Source organism: Pyxicephalus adspersus, chromosome 3, assembly GCF_032062135.1.
Source record: "Pyxicephalus adspersus chromosome 3, UCB_Pads_2.0, whole genome shotgun sequence".
In the NCBI taxonomy this organism is placed as follows: Eukaryota; Metazoa; Chordata; class Amphibia; order Anura; family Pyxicephalidae; genus Pyxicephalus; species Pyxicephalus adspersus.
Genome location: NC_092860.1, coordinates 109,684,067 through 109,707,899, shown reverse-complemented (window position 1 = coordinate 109,707,899; position 23,833 = coordinate 109,684,067). Strand labels below are relative to the sequence as shown.

General features: G+C 36.5%; 1 protein-coding gene across 12 annotated transcripts in view; it reads right to left on the bottom strand.

Moving 5' to 3' along the window:
• The window catches only part of RAPGEF2 (Rap guanine nucleotide exchange factor 2), a 159,240-nt gene that overhangs the window by 17,506 nt on the left and 117,901 nt on the right, over window positions 1-23,833 (bottom strand). For all 12 annotated transcript variants that reach the window (XM_072405985.1, XM_072405994.1, XM_072405995.1 and 9 more), the window contains 6 exons: window positions 11,748-11,879; window positions 5,761-5,938; window positions 4,177-4,313; window positions 2,347-2,505; window positions 1,603-1,755; window positions 214-378 (listed from right to left, as the gene is read on the bottom strand). In XM_072405985.1, the coding sequence (XP_072262086.1) occupies window positions 214-378; window positions 1,603-1,755; window positions 2,347-2,505; window positions 4,177-4,313; window positions 5,761-5,938; window positions 11,748-11,879 (924 nt within the window). The remainder of the gene's footprint in view (window positions 1-213; window positions 379-1,602; window positions 1,756-2,346; window positions 2,506-4,176; window positions 4,314-5,760; window positions 5,939-11,747; window positions 11,880-23,833) is intronic.

Genomic DNA, 23,833 nt, shown 5'->3' with positions numbered 1-23,833 from the left:
CTGATCTTGAAAGGCTAAATTTTAGTTATGTCAATAAAAGTTTGACTCAAATGGGTTTAATTGACAGCTATGTTTTAACAAGACTTATTAAGGGATAACAAGTACTATATATAATGGAGGATTTAACACCTTGCCAAAGAAAGTTATTTTTACTTCTAAGCCATCATTTGATAGTTTCTTTATAAGTGTCATATAGGTATTTTCTATTCTTACCTTGTCCCTGAGGCTAGGGTCATTAAACCACTCCAATAACTTCTTTCCTACATCCATGGGACTTGACAGAAAAGTCCTATATGTCAGGAGAAAATCTTCTATATAGGTTGGATCAACCACAGAATGTTCTTCCACAAGGTGCATTGTCAACCGTTCAGCAGTTCCCTGTATATGAACAATATCATAAGCTTAGAAAAGGTAAAGTATGGTGGACCATTTCATATTACAGTGAAAAAGACTATGATGTGCATTAACCTACTTTCTTTGAAGGCAAGCTAAATGCAAGCTTTCTCAGTTTAGAGCAGGCACAGCAAGAAAAGTTTTCCAAATGTTTTAACCATATACCAATACTGTAAAACCATTCACTTCTGTTCCTGTTTAACAATCTAATAATTCTTTCATAGCAAAAGAAGCACATATTAAAAGCTGAAAAGACATATTGAACTAATTTATTAAAGCATACCTAAACTCAGAATTTTCACTTTACATAAAAGGGTAGACAGCCCTTTTATGTAAGGTAAAAATTCTGTTGTTTGTTTTATTTTTCAGCGCAGTACCCTTTTTAAAAAAAAAAAAAAGGTGTAGCACCGCCCCCTAATTCTCGATCACCTAGGCACAGAGCCTCCTGGGATGCTCTTGGGCGCTCCTTCTGCTCATGCCCGAGCATCTCAAGAATGCGCAGAAGGAGCGTTTTTGCGCAAAGGGAAACATTTGCCGATCTCACACATGCGCAGTGAGATCGGCAATTTTTTTTTCTCCATCCTACGTCACCCGATCTCACGCATGGGTCGGGTGACGTAAGAAGAAGAACAGGAAGAAGAAGACGCAGGACCTGATGCAGGACACCCTCAGAGGGATTGGACTGCCCTGCGGGATTGAAGGCAAGTATTTTGAGATTAGTTACTTTTAAAGAGGGCATAAAGAGTCATGAAGTCTAGGACTCTGCACAGCCAAACAGCCTTGACTTTTACAATGAAATAAAGATACATTAAAGATACATTGTGATACATCACACCTACAACCACAAATGATAATGTATATTCACTATAACTATTACTAATGAAAACTACAATCTTGCTTGAAGCTTTCTACACGTACCTTACCACGTATTTCAAACAGCTGCATTGAGAAAGGCACACCAGACACTGTATACCATTAATTTAGCAAAAAAACAAAACAAAAAAAACAAAAACAGAACAGCAAGGCCCTACATTAGGGGTGCCCACACTTTTTTAGCTTGTGAGCTACTTTTAAAATGACCAAGGCAGGGCTCCGCGATCTACTCACGTTGCCTTTACGATCTACTGGTAGATCGTGATCCACCTGTTGGGCACCCCTCCCCTATATAGACTTTATAGTAACATGGAATAAATGTCAGCTCCTTGGTACCTTAATGACGATGTGACCTTTCCTTGTACCAGTGCGATCAAGTTCTCTGTGCTCTTTTACCATGACAATTTCCCCCTCTTCTTCTACTTTTTGCATGTTCTTCTCCACCTGGTTCAGAATACGGCAATAATCTTGCTGGGCTATACAAACAAACTGGTAGAAAATAAAGAGAAGTAAGCCAATATGAAACATCACAAACCATTATCTAAGACCTATAATCACTAGTTGAATTATGGTAAATATGGAAAAAAGCAATTGCAGAAAGTATAGGGGAAAACTTGGTGCATATTTAATTTATGGCAACCACCAGGAAGATCCAAATGTAGGGGATGTATGGGCTGTGTAAAATATTTCCCTATTTCTCATACAAACAGTATTTTACCAGCTGAGGCCAACACTCATTATTTGGTGTGACTATCCTTTTCGTGTCACCAAGCCTTTTATAGGTGGTTTTATAAAAACTTCCAATGAAAACAATATTGTTTAGGATATTTAATGAACATTAACATTCGGCTAGTCTATTTACCACATAAAATATTCATACACAGCTAATTAGTGATTAATTGCACTGTAAAATCATCTGACACCTTATAAACAGATGAATACATCATAAATGACAATACAGCAGCCCAAGCAAGCTGGAGACTGCTTTTGAGATTTCCAATGATCTCACGTGAAGTGCCCGGCTGTCGGATGTAATGTACCAGTGTGCTGGCAGCCTGGCACTGCTCTACACCTACATACCTGGCAATCGTCCACTTTGGTTCTCATCACTCCCTTCATGAATTCCTTCTCCATGGTTGGAGACACTCCAAAGCTGTTTCCCATGCAAAGTATTTCTGTTCTCCCATCAGGGTATGTCACTTCCACTGATCCATTTAAAATGACTGACCAGGAATCGAGCTGCAAGGCCAAAACATAGGCTAATTTAATTAAATTCACACAGGAATCGTTTAGTGCTAAATAGTTCACATTAGAGCACAAATCAGCCAGTAGCTCTGTAATCTAAAAAATTATACATGCATTTAAAAAAAAAAAAAATTAAGGAATCACGCAGTCAACATAGCACAGTATAAAACGTGGTCAATTAAACTTCTAGGATATCAATTTGTCGAGTTAGAAAATGTAAGTAATTGTGAATCATTTTTACCTGCTTTGGCTCAAATGAAAGCAACAACATATGGCCAAGAAAGACTAACCACCCACAGAGGGAATGGTTTTACTAAAGACTGTTTTCTCTCCCCCCTTCCCTATTAGTTTTGCTAGTAATCTTGTCACTACTTATATCGTAAAATAACATGAGGAGGTATCTACAACTCACTCAGATTGCACATGTAGTCCAGATCCTCCAGACGGCACATACATACATGCTGTGGCAAGATGGTTTGCCGTGTCTAGTAGCACAGTCTCAAGGAGAGCTGGACATTGCCACAGAAGGCCCAATATCTGCGTCTGTGTAAGGGGTACAGGGGAAGCACCTAAAATATGACCTCTAGTGGGCAACTTACTCCATGAGAATGGCATGTAGGATTGAAATCCTGTAGTGGAATCTGCAACTTCCATTTATTACTTTGATTTACAGAGTGGTTTTGAATCTAGCCTTTATTGAGCTAATGATTTTGGTTCTCACGGTCTGTTCCTATATTATTTATTCTCTATTCTATTTAATGAATTACACCAAGTATATCAATACGGAATTTCAGTCTTCCAGGTTGGATATGTGATTTCAATGTTTCTTTAACAATATGGAGTGGGGAATGTGTTTAATCATTGACATGCCCTGTACACACACCTTCCCCATGGTCAAACATCAGTTTCTTACATTTACATGGGACAGTAAACACCCAATTAGTCTTATGAGAATAGGAACCTACCCCCACAATGTGCAAGAGATAAACATCAACCAATCTCACATATTTAATATAAAACAAAACAAACTAATAGGAAATCTAAGTATATCCCTCAGAACAAGTACGGGGAAAACACTTGTGAATCCTACTGGCTATTAAAATTTAAACTTCTCTGCAACCTAAAACTTAGCTTGGATATCAGTAGCTTTTTTCCACAAAACAAGGCAGCAAGAAATGTTATGTGGTAACCAATAGTAAGTGCATTGCAGCTTTCTCTAGCTCATAGTTTGGGCAGATGCTTCAGATTCATTGGTGGTTCCCAGGTAAATTGAAAGTTGCTGTGGCAAATATACACAAGAACCCACCAAACAGGCTGTGGAAAATCTATGGACATTAATTAATACTTAGGTTTGTTTTTAACTAAATATGTATCTGTTGTCTAAATATAAGAATCTTAAGAGTCCATTCAGATACATGTGGTGTTTTAAGGTGTCAACAAACATTTCATTCAAAAGGATTTAGTACTGCAACAAGACACACTATGCTTTGTGTGCTGTCCCACATTACCACAATAGATAGATCTAAATGGGCCTAAAAGTCTTCTACCATACATAGACAATCTATCGTCACACGAAGTTGCACAACAGCACTCATGGATTAATGCCTTTTAACAACTCCATTCCTATCATCTTATATTAATCAAACTTGTAAACAAATCTCCTACCTCCTCTCCATCATTTAGTACGACGGTTCCTGCCCGTTCCACCACAGCAAACACCATGACGGCACACAGTTCCCGTCTGACAGACATCGTCATATTGGCAAAAGCAGGCAACTGATGCATGAACTCAAGGAGTTGTTCTAGAACAGAGAAGAATGTTAAGGTGATGTGTAGATAACCGTTAACACAGGTAACCAAATCAGCAAGAGTGTAATCGAAACAATATAAGGTAGACAATTATAATTAATACAAATGTGGAGCTAATAAGTGAACACTAAAAAAGGCTCGTAACGCTGACATGAAAATTCCATTACCTGATTAAAAATCCCTCCCTTCATCTTCTCCTCTCCTACCTCCCAACAGGCACTTCCAGGAAGACACTGGCAACTACAAGTTTAATTTGCATTGCAGCTTCCTAGTGAAAAATTGTTCTGTGTGTAATCATAAAATATCTCTTTGAAAGTGCCAATGGATGTAAGCAGTTGTAGGATGAGGCGAGGAGCCGATGTTTACATAGAAGCTGGGGACTTTCTCATTTTCTACTAAAGCTACATGTTATTGAAATTCCCCTTTACGACTGATAATAGTATACCAACATGGTGCTTGTTAAAAAAAATTAAAAATAAAAGTAATGATTGCTCATTGCTAAATCTTTTAAAGGTTAATTTTGAACTATTCCTAATTTTGATTACACCCAAGCTCCAGGGTGAGAGAGATAACATGATTTTTTTGCTAGAAAAGACCAAATTCAAAGGAATGTGGCATTTTAAAGTTTAAGGTTGCTTTGTCATAGTTACACAATTGAAATCAATAGGTATATTTCATGCCAATGAGGGAAAACATGCGACGTGTGCATGATTAAGTCACCACATTGCTCTGTTAACATGGCTCTTTAGGTAAATGAATAAATTGGGAACATTACAGAACTAGGAAAAAGGGGGGGTCTCTTAAAAAAGTAACTAAATGAAACGGATTTCAAATAAACATTTAAGAAAAACTGTAAATGTGTAAATAAGAAACCCCTTTAAACTGAGAAAACCTCAAAAACTAAATGGTGTAATTCTCACATTTATGATGAACTACTGCAACAAATGTTTGCGGTATGGGCCAAAAATCACCGTTTGAAAGGTTTAGCAAATCATTAACCACACATTATCACAACTTTAAAAAAAAAAGTTATGTTTTGTTTGAGTTTCAGCTACACTAGAAAACAACATGTGATAGGATTAGATAAAATAAAATCTATTACAGGAAAGCAGTTTTAGAATCATGCCAAACTAAGAAAAAAGAATGACCATGTAAAGAACACATTGTGCACTGCTAAGAGTATGCTGACCACCAGAGATAAGCAAAGTAAAATGAGCAAAAACAAAGACAAGCTGCAAAGCCAGTACATAGTATATTCTGTGCACAAGCATATTGATGAGGCTTGTTTCATTCTGTTTTTTTCCTCTTTGGTGGGTCAGGACAGTGATTAATAGCGATAATATGACCTTTATCTGAGTTGTGTTTATGTCAGCACTAAACAGGATTAAAAAGGTGGGACTGTCTGTTGACAGCTAGCAATTTGGTTTTGTGGCAACTTACCAATGTCATCATCTGTTCGGTCAATAGGATCTTTTTCCAGGCAGTCTCTTACAATGTCTCGGCTCATTAAGGGATCGGATGCTCTCTCGATATCTTCTTCATCGTCGTCATCTTCTGAGTCTACAGCAGTCTCTGGCAACCCACTCAGGTCCATATCTCCGGGCTCACTTTCTGTGGCCTTAGGGAAAAAAATATATAAAAATAGTGGTAAGCCATGGATTACATGACATATTACTTATTACACCTATTTTAAAAGTTCGCTGGTGACTATTCACAATGCTGTCATCATTCTTCAATATCTTCCCAGATACAGAATTAGCACATTTTGTAGCTTGAAGAACATTTTCAATAGGTATATTATAACACACAGCTCTCCCTCCTGATCTCATGCTGCTATATGTCTTTGGATAATGTGAAAAGCCATCCAATGACAACTGTCATAATTCCAGTTTATATCCTACTGACAGCTAGGAATGACTAGGGATCATGAAAAAAGTCCCCCACTAAAGAGTATCTTCTAGGAAAAGACAGGCTTTGAGTATCCGCAGAAAACAGTCCAGAACAGGTTTTAGTTTAGCAGTAACTAGAGGGATCAAGTCAGCAGCTACCAGATGATTGCCTTCTGCTGATGTAAACCTCAAAATGACAGTATGCATGGAGTGTTACAGATTGGTCAGTCCCCAAACATCATTCAGTAATGATATATAAAGGGTACAGCTTTATTTTCTAATATATGTAATATGTAAAATGCGCCACTGGACAATCCTAATGCAATTAGCACTGCTTTAAACAAACTCAGCTACTAAAATTTTATCTCAATAGTACACATCTTTTAAGCTGACAGATTTTTATATAGCCGTAGGCTTTAACTAAGAAACCTTTAGAAAAGAAAACATTTTTAGAGAATTGCTAGAGCAAAGATTTAATAAACTGTAAAAATTTAACTGACATAATGATGGAGTTTATCACTGCAAAAGAATCCTTCTTGATATTCAGACATAGTAAGTGACCTTCTGTGACCAATACCCATACGGTAAGGCTTCATCATATTAAGGGCCTGCCGGCAGTGAAATAGTTAATAAAACACGGATGACTGATAAGAATATTCTAGGAAACAGAGGAGTGTGACAATGCTCCTGCTGAGGACATAATGAACCAACATTCAATTTGTCTACACTAATGCAGTGTTCCCTAGCTGCCACGGTGAGTAAGCAGCTATCAATTGCTGCTAGGTAGCCACAGGCAGCAGAACTTCAGGAAAGAAAATGCCAAAAGGTGAGTTCTAAAAATTGGAAATAGAAACGTCTGGTGGGGAAATGAAAGCTGCCATAAAATTCAGTTCTGCAGCTTTTTGATGCTTCTTTCAGAACTGAGTGGGTGAAGCGGCCTGATTCAGCATTAAGTGACTACATTTCCAGCCACCACAATTCCCAAGATGAAGTCATGTCAGAGAAGAGTGACATCCAATTCTCCACTTAGACACACAAATTCAGTTTACTGCTGTTAATGTGTCTGCAGTGCAGACATTCATCTTGAGTGCAGAAACTCCTAGTAATGATGTTTTTTTTTACTGTACTAAATGTTGCTGGTATTTGCCACTGACAAACCTTAAATAAAGGCAAATGAGTGCTTCCATCATTCAACTTACTCTAAATACAGTAATCTCTTGTGACTTCTCCCCAGAATTTGCAACAATGCAGTCCATCACACATCAAGTGTTTATTGGCGGCAGATGATTGTACTCAGGAAACAGTGCTGCAACTAAACATAGATCACTGTATATGTATTACCCAGGGCTGTCCTCAGGTGCCCCAGCACAGGGCAAAAATTCATTACAGGCAAGATGTGGCCAGATATGTGTACAAGCAAATAATTTCTGTAAAATATAGTGATCAGCCATGCTAACTTAGAAAAGGGCAAAGTAATGATAAGAATATCAAAATTAGGTGTTGTAAATTTTTTGTTTTGTGTTAATTTGCGTCTTCGCACAATACAAGCTGTGACTGGACATGGACACTCAGTAGATGCAAAATATTTTATTATTAAAGCCTGATACAACATGGTTTAACTTAGACCTAATCAGGGAAAACAGTAAAATATCCATCCCTCCAGGTGCATAGATGTGAACCCGGCTTAGATTCTTGTCATTGAAACAGGTGCACAAACTGGAAGGGTTCTCCTCACCTAAACTTAGCGGGACAGCAGGAACATTTTTAATTTCCCATTGCTTTCTGTACTACAGACAATGGATGTGAGGACAAAGAGGGTGAATCGCTCCAGCGGGTACTCAAACAATATTATTGTGATATTAGTTTTACACTTTCTGACTTTAACACACAAAATCATTCCAATATGACTGGCCGTATGAAATAATTGTGACAGAAATGACTACATTACTCTTCCTACAAATAGGGGACTACTACATGTAATTACATAAATCAGGTTAGGATAAGGAAGAAACCCTTTATAAAGGCATATTGTGATTTGCATGCTGATTCTAATAAGTAGAATAATAATGTAATATATGAGAAATAATGTCATTTCCTAAAAGTTGGGGAAAATTCTGACCTCAGTCTTGCAGTACATTTGTGTAAAGCGTCCTAGCTGGATCTTTTCGTTACCAATTGATAGAGGTATTGGTGGAGCTTCTTCCCAAATGTCATTAGAAAACTTGTGTTTTGTTTTTATCTACTGGCAGTTTGCCTATATTTCTAAAAATATACACAACAAAAGAACTCAACGCAAAGCACACACGGGTCTCAATGGAAGCTCCACAAATGATTACTTTATCTCATTCATTTAACCAGATAACTCTGTCTCTCCTGTAATGAGTGTTTTTTCCATGCAAAATGCTTGACATACAAAATTCAGGAGTAAAATTAATATTTAAAGAGGTCTGTTATGAGATCAATGCTGAGAGCCATCTGAAGAAGCCGTTTCATGATTTATTCAAATAAAAAGTAAAAATGGGGGGGAGGCGGGAGTGAATACTGCTGGCTGTCATTTTCTTCTATACATACCTCTCAGGAAAAACAATGGTGGTAATGGTAATACAATATCATGGTGACACTAAAAGGTAGAGAAAATACAAAATTCTTCATGGGTTTAGTTATTTCATCAAGATGCTGAATAGGTAAGTAGGAACCATCCTTCTATTTAAATTGCTGGCTACCTAATAACGGGTCCTTGTTCTTGCCATGACAGCCATGCCTTCAATACTTAGTGATAATCCCCATTAATCTGGCTAATTTCTATTCCATTGAACATGCATGAGGGTAGCTTACTAAAACATGCTTATACATTTTAATCAAATGTTTTTGCTTTCCTAATCATAACAAGCCTTTAAATAATCATTAATACAAATTAAAAAGCCTATTACGTTATCACTGCCATACAGGACGCAGGTCATATTCTCAGGAGGGATCATTGAAATGGAGGAACAACCCCCATAGAATATTTTATAAAAACAATACTTTAAAGCACAACTTTACTTTAAAGAGATCCTATTAATCTAAAAATGCAGAAAATGCACAGAAAAATCATATATTGTAAATGCTTAATTTTTCTAATGACTTTCAATGTGCCCCTGGACTCATTAAAAATAAAATTCTGGTGAAGTCTGTAACTTTCTTCTTAGAATAATAAAGTAGCTGGGAACATGTTTTTACAAAGGATGCAGAGCTTGCACTGCTGTCTATTGCCAGGACTTTCTTGATCTGCCACCAAGTGTCATATAGATATGGTGGCACTTCTTTCTCTGTTCAGTATTTTTGGTCCCCAAGCAGAAATTTAATTACAAGCAGATTCTCACTGCTTCCCACAGACTGCAAGTGCTGTATAGCTCTTGCTGAACCATCTGTCAACACAAAATGAGTAGACAGTAGAGTAATGAATAAATGGCATCAAAAATCCTCTTCTGCCACAACTACACACAACGAGTAAGGAAAAAATGTCAAAGCCAAATATTAAGTGAGATCAGTCATAGCTGAAAAACAAATCTGGTGTCTAATTAGTGTGCACCATGTACTACAATCTCAGCAATGGAAGTCATGTGTCAGACAATAATAGCTGCACATGAGTCTCAAACACATGGCATCTACCATGCACACATCTTTTACACTGGTCTGATTGTTCTCTTTGAAAATCCAATAGCTTTTTATACCTCAACCCTCTTGGGTGTCTGGAAATCATGTGATCTGTACAGGAATCTAAACAGCTATTAGTGCTCCGGTCACCCTGGCTATTCAAAGGCATAATACTGTCAAGGTCAGACTAAAATAGATGTGAGTCAGCACTGAAATAAGTTAAATTTATAAAGAGAAGCAGGCAGTGATGTCAACAAAATCCTGACAGTAGCTCCAAGCAGTAGCAATTCAATACCTGGCTGTTTTCAAACCTATGGCTTACATTTTTCCTCTGGCCCAAGTGTACTGATCACATTAAATTTCTCAGAACTACGTACATAACACTCCATACGTAGAGCTATTGAAGTTTGGTAAAATTTTGCAAGAAATTGTTACGGTGTGTGTTATACTATTTGTACTTTTTTTTTTTTTTTTTTTTTACTAACAAACATTAAATTAATACCAGTGCAACCATAATTCTGTAAAGAACTATTACATTAAAGACAGATTGTGCTATGGATAAAACCAACTTTTTTTCATGCATGTGGGTTCTAAGCTACAAAATTAATAGCAAAAGAAAGAAATCAGAAAGTGAAAAAAAAAGAGACGTGAGCAGAGGATGGGCTTGCTACAATCGGTATGAATGGTGGGATAATGACAGCACTTGCCTAGCCAAGAATGTTTAATAGACCTTGGCTAATGCACAACCATTTCTTTTAGACATCTGCCAAGTGTTTCCCATGACTCCAACTTTACAAAACTGAAGAAGAAAAAATTCATCTTCAGTGGATGGAATGAAACAGAAAAAAAAGCTCAGAAATTCACAGCTCATTGTTCATACAGCCAAGACCAGGGAGGTCTAGTAAAGAGCAACTCCCCAACTCCCCAAATTTACAGTAACTAGCACATTCTTATATGGGAAGCCTAACACATACACAGAAAGACTTCTTTTATAGATCTTTAAATCTTTCAAAACACAAGCTTAGTGATGGAGACAACCGAGTTGGTCTGTGTTACTATGTACGGTATCTTATAGTGACCAATGCAAAGTGTAAAAGTTGCACATGTGAAGTCAATGACATTCCATTTAACACAGACTTTCCCAATAAGAGGGCAAATTTAGGAAGATTAAATGGCATTTTTCAAATGTTAGAAAAAGATTATATCATCTCCCTTCCCCCACCCAGCAGCATTAACTTTAAATAACCCAAGCCTCACTTACTTGTCAAATCAGGCCATTAAACTTGAAGTTAATTGATCAGTTTAGGCCTATCATTAAATAATAAAAAAAATGATCCATCTGTTAATAAAAAAAAAAAAAAACCCCTTCTACATACAAATATAAGTGTTATGATTTTACCTTGCAAAGCTGTAAAATAACAATTTATTATTTAATTGGTCTGTGTAGTCGCTGGCCACGTACTGTATAGTTTAGTTTTGGCCGATTTAAGTTCTCTTTAAAGAGAATAAGTAGAGACAACCATTATTTTTAATAGCAAAGGCTTTAGGCTGCATACACACGTGCAATAATTGTCTTTGGAAAGGATCTTTCATGATCATTTACAATGACAAAAGACTGCACGATGCATGAACGAGCTTTGTACATACAGCACAGTTCTGTTTCATGGGGAGGGGAGGGGAAGAACGATGGAATGGTACCCTGCTGCGTTCTCTACCCTTCACCTATTATTCATTATGATCGTTTCTCCTTTTGTCGTCTGTGGATCTGCTTCTGAACCACGGACATCAAGTGCATTACAAACGCCAGATTCTCCTCCAATATCGGCCCTGAGGCGATGTTTGGATGAGAATCATCTGAAATGCATCTGAAATGAATTATTATCAATCAGTATCATATCCTACCTGGTAGATGTCAGACAAGCTGCTGCTCCCAGAATCGCTAGTAATGCTACATCCTGAATGACTGGAGGACACCTGGGTCACCTGTGGATGTAGACTGTCTGTGATATGTAATTTGGTGAAATCAGCAGGAAGCTACAGAGAAAAAAAAGAAACATCAGAAATAAATTGAGCATGGATAATATTATAAACAGAATATGTTCCAATATGTGGCAATAAAAATAATCATTTTCTGATACATCACTATAGGCCAATAGACAGCACCAAGGTTCTGTCTGGTAACCATTATACTGAAGTTAGTACAAACTGACACTGCTCCTCCTAAAACAATGGAATGCATGAATCAACAGATGGTGTTTTCCTCTACCTGGATTATTGATGACACGTATTTCCTAAAGTAATAAGACAGCTTGGAACTACATTAAATATGTGGCACAACTCAATTATTTGAAACCGATGGAACACACATAATACAATGATTAGTCTTGAATCCATGTTCCTTACATAACCATATTGATTTCCCAGACCCAAATTTCTAATATCTGTACCGTAAGTATGTATTTTTAATGGTCCACAAGTCCAAATTGATGCATATAAAGTACATGATTCCATTTAGGTTATACAAACTGCCATGCTTTAGACATCTATACATATAAAAAAACATCTATATTTCTCCCTCAGCACAGTTACAGCAAACTATATCCACTTGGATTTTGTTTTCTTAATCTTTTATATTTTGAGTAACCTATATATAAACACCTATAACACAAAAAATCATCTCAATGAAAAGGAGCACTTTTTAATTATGCAGAACCTAATTGCTGGCACTTACCAGTTTGCAGCCTTATCCATGGGCATAAGGAGGTTAATATTATAATAATGAAGGTGTTGTAAAGGACAAGCCCAATAAAATGTGCCAGAAGCCTATAATCATGCAATATTCAGCATGCTAAATCACCTCTCCCCTTTCTTCCTCACTTCAGGCTAAAGGACCCCCACCAGCAAACCTACCTCACTCACTGGTATCAAGTGGAACACCGAGCACAGACAAAGGCCACAATGTTCCCGCGTACAGTATCAGCAGAAAGAATACAAGTGCTGCCTACTATAATGTAATACACTAAAACTACCTTGACACATAAAATGAGAATTAGGACCACAAGCCTTGCACAATTTCTGTAATAAGCCAACTATGTAAGCAACAGTTTCCCCATTACTCATTGGTGACTTTATACAACCTCAGTAATATATGCATATATCAATACCAGTGTAAAATACAAAGAATAAACTATAGGAGTAAATCCAATCAAAATAATTATTACTATTCAAGTGTATTTGTTTGTGAACTGGAGTGCTACAGAGGTGACTATTATTCCTTGTAGAAACTAAACATGGTGAGCAGTAAACCACAGTAACCAAATTTAGCAGTTACATGATTTCAGATGAATAATGAAATATTTGTGATTTGTTGCTATGTGTTTATGCATAGTTATGGTTAGAAATGTCAGATATGAAAACCAAGCAGAAGGCTGGCGATATGTGAATTCTAAGCACATTACTCAGACAATACCTTGTTTTCTGTGCCATCATCACTCAAGGCTGCGTACACACGTGCAATTTTTGTCACCTACATGATCATTTCTAGCGACAAAGAGTGGTAGTTGAATGAACAAGTGCTGTAAACACAGCACCCATTCTGGTCTATGGAGAGGGGAGGGGAGAGAACAAGCCAGAAGCACCCTGTTGTGCTCTCCTCCCTTGACTTGTACGATGGACATTTATGTATCCGCCCTGATGGATCCAAGAAAGGTGTCTGGTGATCTGACTGCACACATCAGATTCTTGTTTGAGGCGACTGCAGCCATTCGTATCCTCTGATATGTGTACATTGCCCTAGAGTCATTGGCAAGGATACTATACCGATTCCAGCACCAATACTCATGACATGGTTAGGAGTGACCAAAGAAACATCCCTGGGAGGTTTTATGTGTTGTAATAGATTTCCTTTCAAATTAGATGTTTATTACCAGATTTAATGTTTATTTGTACACCTAAATGTTATGAAAAATACCAAGAAAATTAACAAATTCCACCAGCCAGGGTGGCTGCCTTTATTAATAAGCCATTATTCACCATAAGACAGTACATCCTGAATGGACAAACATGCAAGGTTGTACAATAAGAAATTGGTATTGTAATTATATATTATTAATAATAAACAGGATTTATATAGTGCCAACATATTACGCAGTGCTGTACATTAAATAGGGGATCTTTTAGAAAGGAGAAATAAATGTACAGCGATCATACTGTGCACACCATACCAACTGCCTATCTAAACCCAGATTAAGGGTTAAAGCAATGCAGACGGATTTGTTATTAGGCAACTTTCATATTCCATTCATTAACTGTTTGCAACTCATTTTTTCTTAGAAATGTTACATTGAAAATTTTTAATTGCATGCTCCCTATCTGTACACACACACACACTATATTTTTTGTTTAAGCACTGGATATTATAAACACAGACCTGATTGTACACTAATAGAAATACTTCTGCTTTCTGTCACATGCATAGGCAAACAGTCTTCAGGACAACAACAATAAATAGGACAACAATAGGACAAACGGGCTACTTGAGTAATACTGCATTTATAACAAACCAACTAAACCGGGCCAACCCCCCTCCTATTGTATGCTGCTTCCCCACCTCAGATTGTAAGCTCTTCGGGGCAGGGTCCTGTCCTCCTCCCGTGTCACTGACTGTATCTGTCTGTCATTTGCAACCCCTATTTAATGTACAGTACTGTGTAATATATTTGTGCTATATAAATACTGTTTAATAATATTAAGAAGAATTGTGGTAAATGGATGTGTTCCTATGCTTTTACATAGCTACCAGCTGCTTTGCAAAAAAAAAAAAAAAACAAACCTACAAGCTTACCCTCCCTACTGTGTTATTTGAGTCATGATACTGGTCTAATTTGACTAATGATACAGAGATAGCTGGATGACTCCACTAAATGTAAGAGGAGGAAGTTACAAAACAAAATGCTAAAGCAAACATCTACAAACACAAAACAACATTAATAGAAATATCTCTGCATAGATGCATCCAGAAACGAAAAGTTTTCACTTTTGTTGATTTGCTCAGAACAGCCAAAGCCTGTTTTCCAAACGTTCAAAATAAGAATGTATGAAAAGTGTGGCTAGGATTGCAAAGTAACAAGCTGCTGTTCTGGCTGTCTGACCAAGGTGAAAAGGTTAACTGGATAGAGAAGGGTTTAGATTTAGAGCCCTTTAGCTGAGAACAGGTTCAAGGGAAACAAGTTTGATATGCAAGAAATATTGAAGAAAAGTCTCCCTAACAAACAATGGCCCTTAATTGTACTCCGGATCTCTTGCCTGCCATCCGGCAGCTCAATTCTGGTAATAATGTTTGCAGAGGTAACAAAAACTACCGCTTTGTGAAAATCTCCTGTTATTTCATTTTGTATAAAAACAATACCAGCTTTAACGTTTTGTACAAAAGAAAAACATTTTTAAGAGGACCAATCATGAAAACAATTATAAAAGACAGAAAATAGAAAATGGCTGGTAAACAATTACAATGGTGTTCATTAAACGCCAACAGCTGCCCTTAGGGGAATGGGCCACAATCTCAGTTAAACACGGGTAAGTCAAACTATTGCCAGCTGCAATAAAATAAAGTCTGGAGTCCTTACTTTTTTTTTTTTTTAGTAAAAGTATTAATAGCAAAAAAGATACCCTGATGTTTTTAACACTACATTACTTACTGATAAAGCTTACAAGTCTTATGACTAAGCCCTCTGACATGTTTTTATTACTGAAGAGAAATTATTATTGAAGGAGAAAGACACCTTTCCCCCAGCCTATCAATACTTTCTACTCTTCTGTACACAGAGCTTTGAATGTTCATCAGCCCCAAGCACTATGTCCCTGCTCAATGATCCAGTATTTGACCATTTGACAGCAGTAAGAACTCACTACCCCCATTACTACCCCACCTTACTAACCATTAGGAAGTGGTAACCGCTCCTAAACCTCACTACTCGTGGAAACCTAACACACCATGTCCTTGTCACATTAGTGATTCTGTTGTAGCAATCTATAGCAGTCAATGGAATGTCTTTGAGGACATTTATGACTTCTGTTGCACAGCAAGGCACTGGTAATCACAAGAAAGGAGACTGCAACAGGTTTATGACCAGGTAGGAGTTTAAGTCATAAATGCCTTCTTTGGTCACTAAAAAAAAAAAAATCACACTGCAACAGACAGCAGCCAGGTCCTGACCACTTGATTGTGCAAGTGTTTAGGGTGCAAATCTATCTTATATTCAGTAATATGTCACAGGCCTTGCAAACCCATTGCAGTTGGCCTCCCAAGAATTTGGGTGCACAGGATACAAATGCAGTTTGGTATAGGAGAGGCAGCCTAAAATCTGTCTGTGGTAAATGTATGTCTTTTAAAATTCCAAAAGATCTGTAGCTCAGCGGAGTGTTTGATTTCCAGTTTTGGGGGAGGCACCTGGTTTACAGAACATTACACTATAAAATATTCCAAAGACAACCAAGCCAAACAAAACAAACACTACGGACTACAGTCAAAACTTGTCAAACGTGTGTCAAGCAATCACTTAGCCAAGATGAGATTTGAATCTCATTTCCATTTATTTCTATTTCAATAAGTAAAATAAATATACAATAGCTGCATATTTTATTATGTTTTTTATAAATCAGCTAATGTTTGGGAATCCTTCTCCTTACATAAATATTGATTAAACTGGCACAAAACTTAGCAACTATTAACTCCTTATGGGTCTATTTCAGGTTCTTAAAATAAAAATGAAATGTTTTACATAAATCTTTATTTTTGTTTCCATTAAACCCAACAAATATCCAAACAAAATAGCACAACAGAAGTGGACAGCAACCTAAGCTGTACATAAAATGCTGATGAATGTCTGAATCTAAAACCTTCATTACATGGGCATGTGCATACTGCACAATATGTTTGTAATATAAAGTTTAATATACCAATAATATACATTCTACATCAATTACATAAAACGGATATTGAAAAATCGACAATGTGTGGAAAAATTTTTGATCAATTTTCGACATTTGTATTTGAATAAACTGAAAGTTTATCAAACTTGAGTCCATTTGTGTACAGCAACCGTTAACTGATCTGTCAATCTGTGCTGTCCTCATGAACTTTTATGATCTTTATGGAGCCTGTATACACTCCCAGTGTGGGCATGCATTTCTACAAAAAAACAAAAATAATTAGGCATTATGTTTACTTGATCCGTAAGTAAATGGAAGAAATTGGTATTTCCTCTCTGTAATTTTCTACAAAATATCAGCGGTATAATTGAAATTCATATTTTTAGAGTAGCATGCATATATGTCTTTATTACTAGTCTACCTTTATACTGCCCAGAGGTTTATACACTACAGAATAGGGATGGGAGGATGTATCCAATATCCATATTTACTATATGCCTAATGCACTTTAAGAACAGTAACTAGCAATTAGCAATTAATGAGACAAGTAAAAGACGCATACAAATAAGGCCTATTTATCATCTGCTATGATGCATATTCATTCACTGTCTATGAAAGGCAAACATTAAAGACAGCATCAGTTGCAAGGTTCAGCGATTTAACTGCAGAAGTCAATACATGTAATTACACGTAACAAACTCAATTTCATCGATCCTATTTATAGGTATAATTCAGAGAGACAGGTCACCAGTTTTGTGTGTCATTAGACAGTTTCTTAATATAAAAAATGATTCAAATTATATTTATTACAAAATATTTATTACATAGTACTCAAAAGGAAAAACAGTCTACCAAAATAATTTTTGTCAATAATGACATTCTGATATATTTATATACCTATGAAGTCCCTTTCTAGCTGCATAGCTGGGTAAAAAACTTTTACAAAAAAATATTGGCTGTAGATGCTATCAAGGAGGCATTTGGTGGACCGATGGGATCATTGTTTGATTCACAAATTCCCTCCTGATGGTCTCAAATGGTACATCATCTAAATAAAACATCCTAATCTTTATCAGTCTTATAAGATTTGGTCTGGGGGGACTTGCATACGTGCTAAATCTGGTTTGCTGACCATTATTTCCTGTGTAAGGGTTTCTACATTAAACTATGATCAATCCTTTAATAAATGGAAAGCAGCCCTACCTAAAAGTTAATGCAGTACAGCTACACTACAGCTGGTATGCAGTTCATGCCAAGAACAAGAACATACCGTTTTTTAACAGATAAACCCCATTTAAATCTTGCATGCCAGAGCTTTACGCAGCAAAAACATACCATGAACCAATGAACAACATCTACTATGAGAACCTTACTATGTGTAAGTCCAATTTATTATGGGGATAAATTGATTCATTTGAAGTAAGCAGTCACATTGTACGGCTAGGTCTAATCTTGGCTTACATTTGTTGGTTTACCTTCCTAACACAACTCAGGGAAAGCACAACTGGGTTTTGTAAAATAATCTATGAGAATGCATGATCAGTCACTATATACAATAAAACTTTGGAGTGCTGCATTAGTGCAGGAAGTTATCAACACATTTAAGCCAATGTAACACTTTGCATGCAAATTGCATGCAAATTTGTGTTGCTAAAAAAAGGACAGATGAGAGCGTATTTTTATTTATGCGAAATCTTTAACTAAGACCTACATCATACCCTTAACAGCTGTCCATAGGGTCTTAAAGTTTCCATGCGGGTGACCTCAATGAACAATGAGTTTGTGATGCTTCTGAGGTCATTCTGATTTTTTTCACATGTGCCTTAGATCTCCCTTTGACCTGCATTTAACCTTCAGGCTTTAAACTTTTTTTTTCTATTCCTGTTGACTTATATAGGGAGACAAACTTTAATACACACTTTGGGATGCATCAGAAATGCACAGCGGAAACATGGAGAGAACATACAAACTCCTTGGAAATTTATAACACTCCTTTTCAGAGACTTCTAAGTTGGAATGCTAGTGGTGCGGGAATGTTGGCCACTAAGCTACCATTGAACCAATGTTTACTAAATTGTGATGGCAAGAGTAAGATGCAGCATAAAACCAACTAATAAGAATAATTATATTAAATAATAGAGTTCTACGCTGCAGATAATAAAATACAAAAATATACATACACACACATATAGGGGTTCTGTTCCGACCAAAAACACAGGCCAAGTTCACAAGTGAAAGCAATGATCTGTTAGCTTAGAACTAAATTTTTTTCATAAAATGACAGGCAAATTATTTTTAGTATATTTTTACAATTGAAGATTCAGATCTGCTCTGACCTTTGGATTACTACCCAACTGGATGCCAATCAGATTTCTGGTACAGAACAGTTTTCTTTCATAGTACACACTCTTACTATTATCATATTTAGTGAATGATCTGAAGAAAGTCGAACATTCACCCCTTTCACTATGGAATGTATGGATGGAATGTGTGAAATGTATTCAGAGATGTCTGAAGCAAGGGGGAACCTCCTGGCTTCCAGGCATTGAAGTCCAGTAACAGAAAACTAGTTCAGTTTCCAACTACATTATCACACTTTTTGACAGAGGAAAGCCACCTGGGTTCTCGTGTATTAATGCATCTCTTATTGTGTAATAAATAAGATAAACCTAAAGCAACAAAATCTGACTATAGGCCAAAGGTATGTATACTCATGAACCTTTCACAAATACTCTGTGCAACCTTTACTCCTTTCTCCTACCAGACTATGCTTGTTTTTCCTGCTTGCCATCATCATACTACAAATAATAAAGCGGACATCTAATTCTATATCCTGACAAGTGACATTAGTTATGAAAAAAGTAGACCTCTGTGTGGACAAAACTACAAATTCACAAAAATGTGAAAATATTCTCCATAGGTATATATATTAGAGATCAAAATTGTTTTTTAGATGACAGAAATTATTTACAAAAATCATAAGCATAGGAAAATATTTAAAATACATCCTGAAATAAGTGAACAGTTTGCTTTGGGTCTGGATAAAAAAGAAGTAGATAACATTTCCCATTGTAGAATACGACATGCAGGCATAGAATGAGAATGGGACAATGAAAACCAAAGGTAAATGACCATTTGCTATGTATTGTCAGGTTAGCAATGGATGTGAATGTGATCTGTATATTGTACATATCTATTTTCTGTAAACATTTACCACATAGTAAACATTGAGCCAAAGCAATAAAACCACCAATAAATAAAGTTAAAAACACTATTTGGTAACACAACAGCACATGTCAGGGGGTGGGATCCATAGGACAGGAAGGGAACAGTCAGTTCCAAAAGCTGGTGTTCTGCAAGCAGGAAAAATTGGCAAGTAAAACTATGTAGGTGGCTCTGTCAAGGACAAATTGTGATGGCTAGAAAAATGGCTCAAGAAAGGACAATCAGAGAAATGGGTCCTGAGCATCTAAGGCTCATTGGTGATATGAAGGTGGGTTTAAAGAGTAAGACCTAGGTTACACAATAATAGGCAGGTGGGTTTAATGTTTTAACTAACCAATGCACACAGAAAAGCAAATGAGCTTCTTTCATAATTTCCTGTTTACAACTGGCTAGTTACAAAAAAGAGGGACACAATAAAGTCCGGTCACTTGTATCAGTTTGCCCAGACCGCTGGACAACAATAGACCATATAGGGGCTTTTACTATGCTGCAGAAGCTGATAACAAAAAGGCATTCACACAAAAAGAAACATGCCATCGGAGGAGAATCTACAATATTGACTATTAACACAACAATATAAACTGACATGCTATGAGCATGTGAAAAAGCATGTGAAGATGTGAAAGTCACATGAAAAACAATAAGAAATGCTATAATTACTACTAGAAATGTGCACTCTCTAAAATTACAAATTAGATTTCTTACAGCAACCCCTGAAAAGTAAAATGTTCGAAGTGAGAGAAGGAATGACACAATGGCTTTCTGCACCATGAGGATTCTTCTATCTGAAGCGGCTATGTAATATGTAGATCTGTATGTTGGAGATCTTCATTGTGGGAGCTCACATGCTGGCACCACCTCATTTGAGTACCAACAAAGCATCATTGTAAAAGACATTTGCACACCAAGCCCTGCTACTGCACACCAATAAATCAATGGATGCATTATGAGCACACCAAGGAAAAAGCAAAGAAATTAATATCAAGCAGTTTACTGACTGACAGTCTTTATAAAAGCAAGTGTTAACCCCTGGTTAATGTGGGTAGCCACACCTTCAAACAACAAAACTGAATGAATGCCAAAGTAAAGTCTGCCCCCATTTAAATCAACAGACTCTGTTTATTATAGGGCCGCACACCAGGAATGCTGTTATGGTTTCCATTTTAAATGGTAGCAGTGTGTTATAAGTGAGAGGCGTGTATGCTTTAGAGCAGACGAATATGCCTTATGTAGCTAGAAATCCCTGCTAAAATAAACTTTTCCATGACTGCAGTAGAGTTAAAGACAAGTGAACTTGGCTCAAAGTTTCTATTCATCCTGTATAAACACAGACCACATTGCCCACCCAGACCCCAAAGGTTCATTAAGAAGGATCACAGATTGAATCCTTGCTGGGATTTTCTACTGCTCTGGTTCACATCTTAACAAAGGAAAAGCAATACAATGGACACAAATTCTCTTACATGTAAATAGACAACCTCTGACCTTTGGAGTCATGTTTCAATGTCTCTTCAGACCTACAATCAGTATCTGGCTTATTTTACTTCTCAAATTTCTGCATATTCTTTGCTCCAAAAATATTAAAGACAGAGAAAATAGTCCGGTGTATATAACAATCCTGACAGGTTCTTTCCTTTAAAAAATGCAATAAATGTCAAGTACTGTGATAGACAAATGCATCATTTACAGGAAACATCACATCTATGCCTTCCTGTTGGCTACAAGACAAAAAAGCTGCATTAACAAAGTTATGAAAAGATGAGCTTTGTATAAACTTTGTATTGAGCATATATTTTCACATAAACTAAAGTTGCACAAATCTATGGAGAACATGATACCACTAAGGGATTTTCTTCTGTATTATTATTGCTTTGGAATAAACGGCTAATCCTAAAACTTTATTTCCAAGGAAATGAATTGTGATCAAACACAAATGTTAACATTGTAATATTAGGTTTATTCTATTATGGTTTTCCAGCATGTTGATCTAAAACGTCTTGTATACCATTCAAATACACCGGGGTAGGAGTTCACTACTCAAAAAGACTGGGCTACCTAATCCTTCCTATTCTAAAATTCAGAGCTTTACTTTTGTAACAAAACATGGTTTGCATACAATATTGATAGTAAATACAAAATACAGAATAAGTCCACATAAGGGTACAATTTAACTTTGCCAGGAATTTTTATGCATATGCACACAGGGGACATGTAGATGTCCCCTATGTTAATGTTAAGTCTAACCTTTTTTGTAACAAATTCCAATCAAGACCATAATAACACAGATGCATCTTCCATTTATACTAGCCATACATGTTAGTGGCATATCTGGAAAACTTATGTACAGGAGGTAAAATGTGCAGGTTTCCTAAGATGTAATAGAACATAGAATAAATGTAAAGACATACCTAATACAATGTGATGGTACAATCAACTCTAGATTTTCCAAATGTGTATAATATATGAGAATCTACCTAAACTATCCAATCATTCTGCATCTAGTCAGGCAGGCCCTTGCTGTACATAGCTGTGTGTAGATCTAAAGCATATTGTATATTGGGATTTATTGCACCATTTAAACGTTAAACACAGTTCTCTTGTGATTGGTCAAAATCAGATTTTTGTTGCACATATCTGAATATTTAATGGAAGTCTTTATCTGGTACAACAACCACCAAGTGTGTGGAATATTTCCTTCAGAAGGTTGACTAATTTTACCATGGACTTTCTTGACTGCGACTTTCGCCCTCTATCCATTGATCCTCTCCATTATTTAACTTCATTCATTTACTCAAAATCACCATTCCAGCTAAGGATATGAGGCTCATGTAGGACATGATAAAAATATGTCAGACTAGTTAAGCCATACAATGTATCCTCGGGGGGGAAAAGTAAGAAACAAATTATTTTTTTATTTCAAATATTTGAAGCTTAACTCTTTCAAAAGCAGAAAACAGAGTAAAATATGCTGAATGTATTTTTCACAAGGCCACGGAGTTTCTACTTCCAGTAATCCACCGAATGCTCTGTGATGTCTACTGGATTTATAGCTTGCACTTGGTCCCTAAAGAGCAGCTCACAAAAGAGACAGGAAAATTACTTCACAATCACTAGTATTAAATAAACCGAGAAAAGCATTTGTCAATAATAAATCTTTCTGACCTTTGTTTACATGTGTATATTGACAAACCAAAATAAAGTCTACTTTCCGTGTAATCATAGGCCTATAAAACGTAATTTATGAGTGTCTAGGTATATTATAATTCATAGCCAGGCACAACGTCTATAAATATATTAGAATCTGCAAAGTTCCTGTCCCTCAACCAAATGCTCTAGAGAATCAAGGCGATATGAGCAAACACTATTATTTGCATTGTTCACTCTCCATATTAACTTAACAAGTCGTCTAAATGGCATTTGACTAAGCATATCAGTGTGGGCAGAATAAACATTGGAAATTGGAAGCAATTAAAATTCATTTTTCTTTAGTTTTGGATTTGCTCTACAAGAAAATTTTATATAATACATAATATTGTATATTATTGAACTCTGACAATGGACGTAGTACATTAAGTGATATAAATCCAAGATTACAGCTGCCTACCAAGAACATTATGGAATGTGAGCCCTGCAAAATGTGACAACAGTATGATTGTGGTACAAACATGCACGATTATATCATAAAGATGTTTATCCCTGTTTCATCCAGTGAAAAGGCTCAGGAAGATGATGTTGGTCACATAGGGATAAGGTCTCCAGATATGTGAACATTACCTGAGGTATAACAAGAGGATAAAGTTGAACATTCTCCGATTTCTGCGGTCATCTTGAAG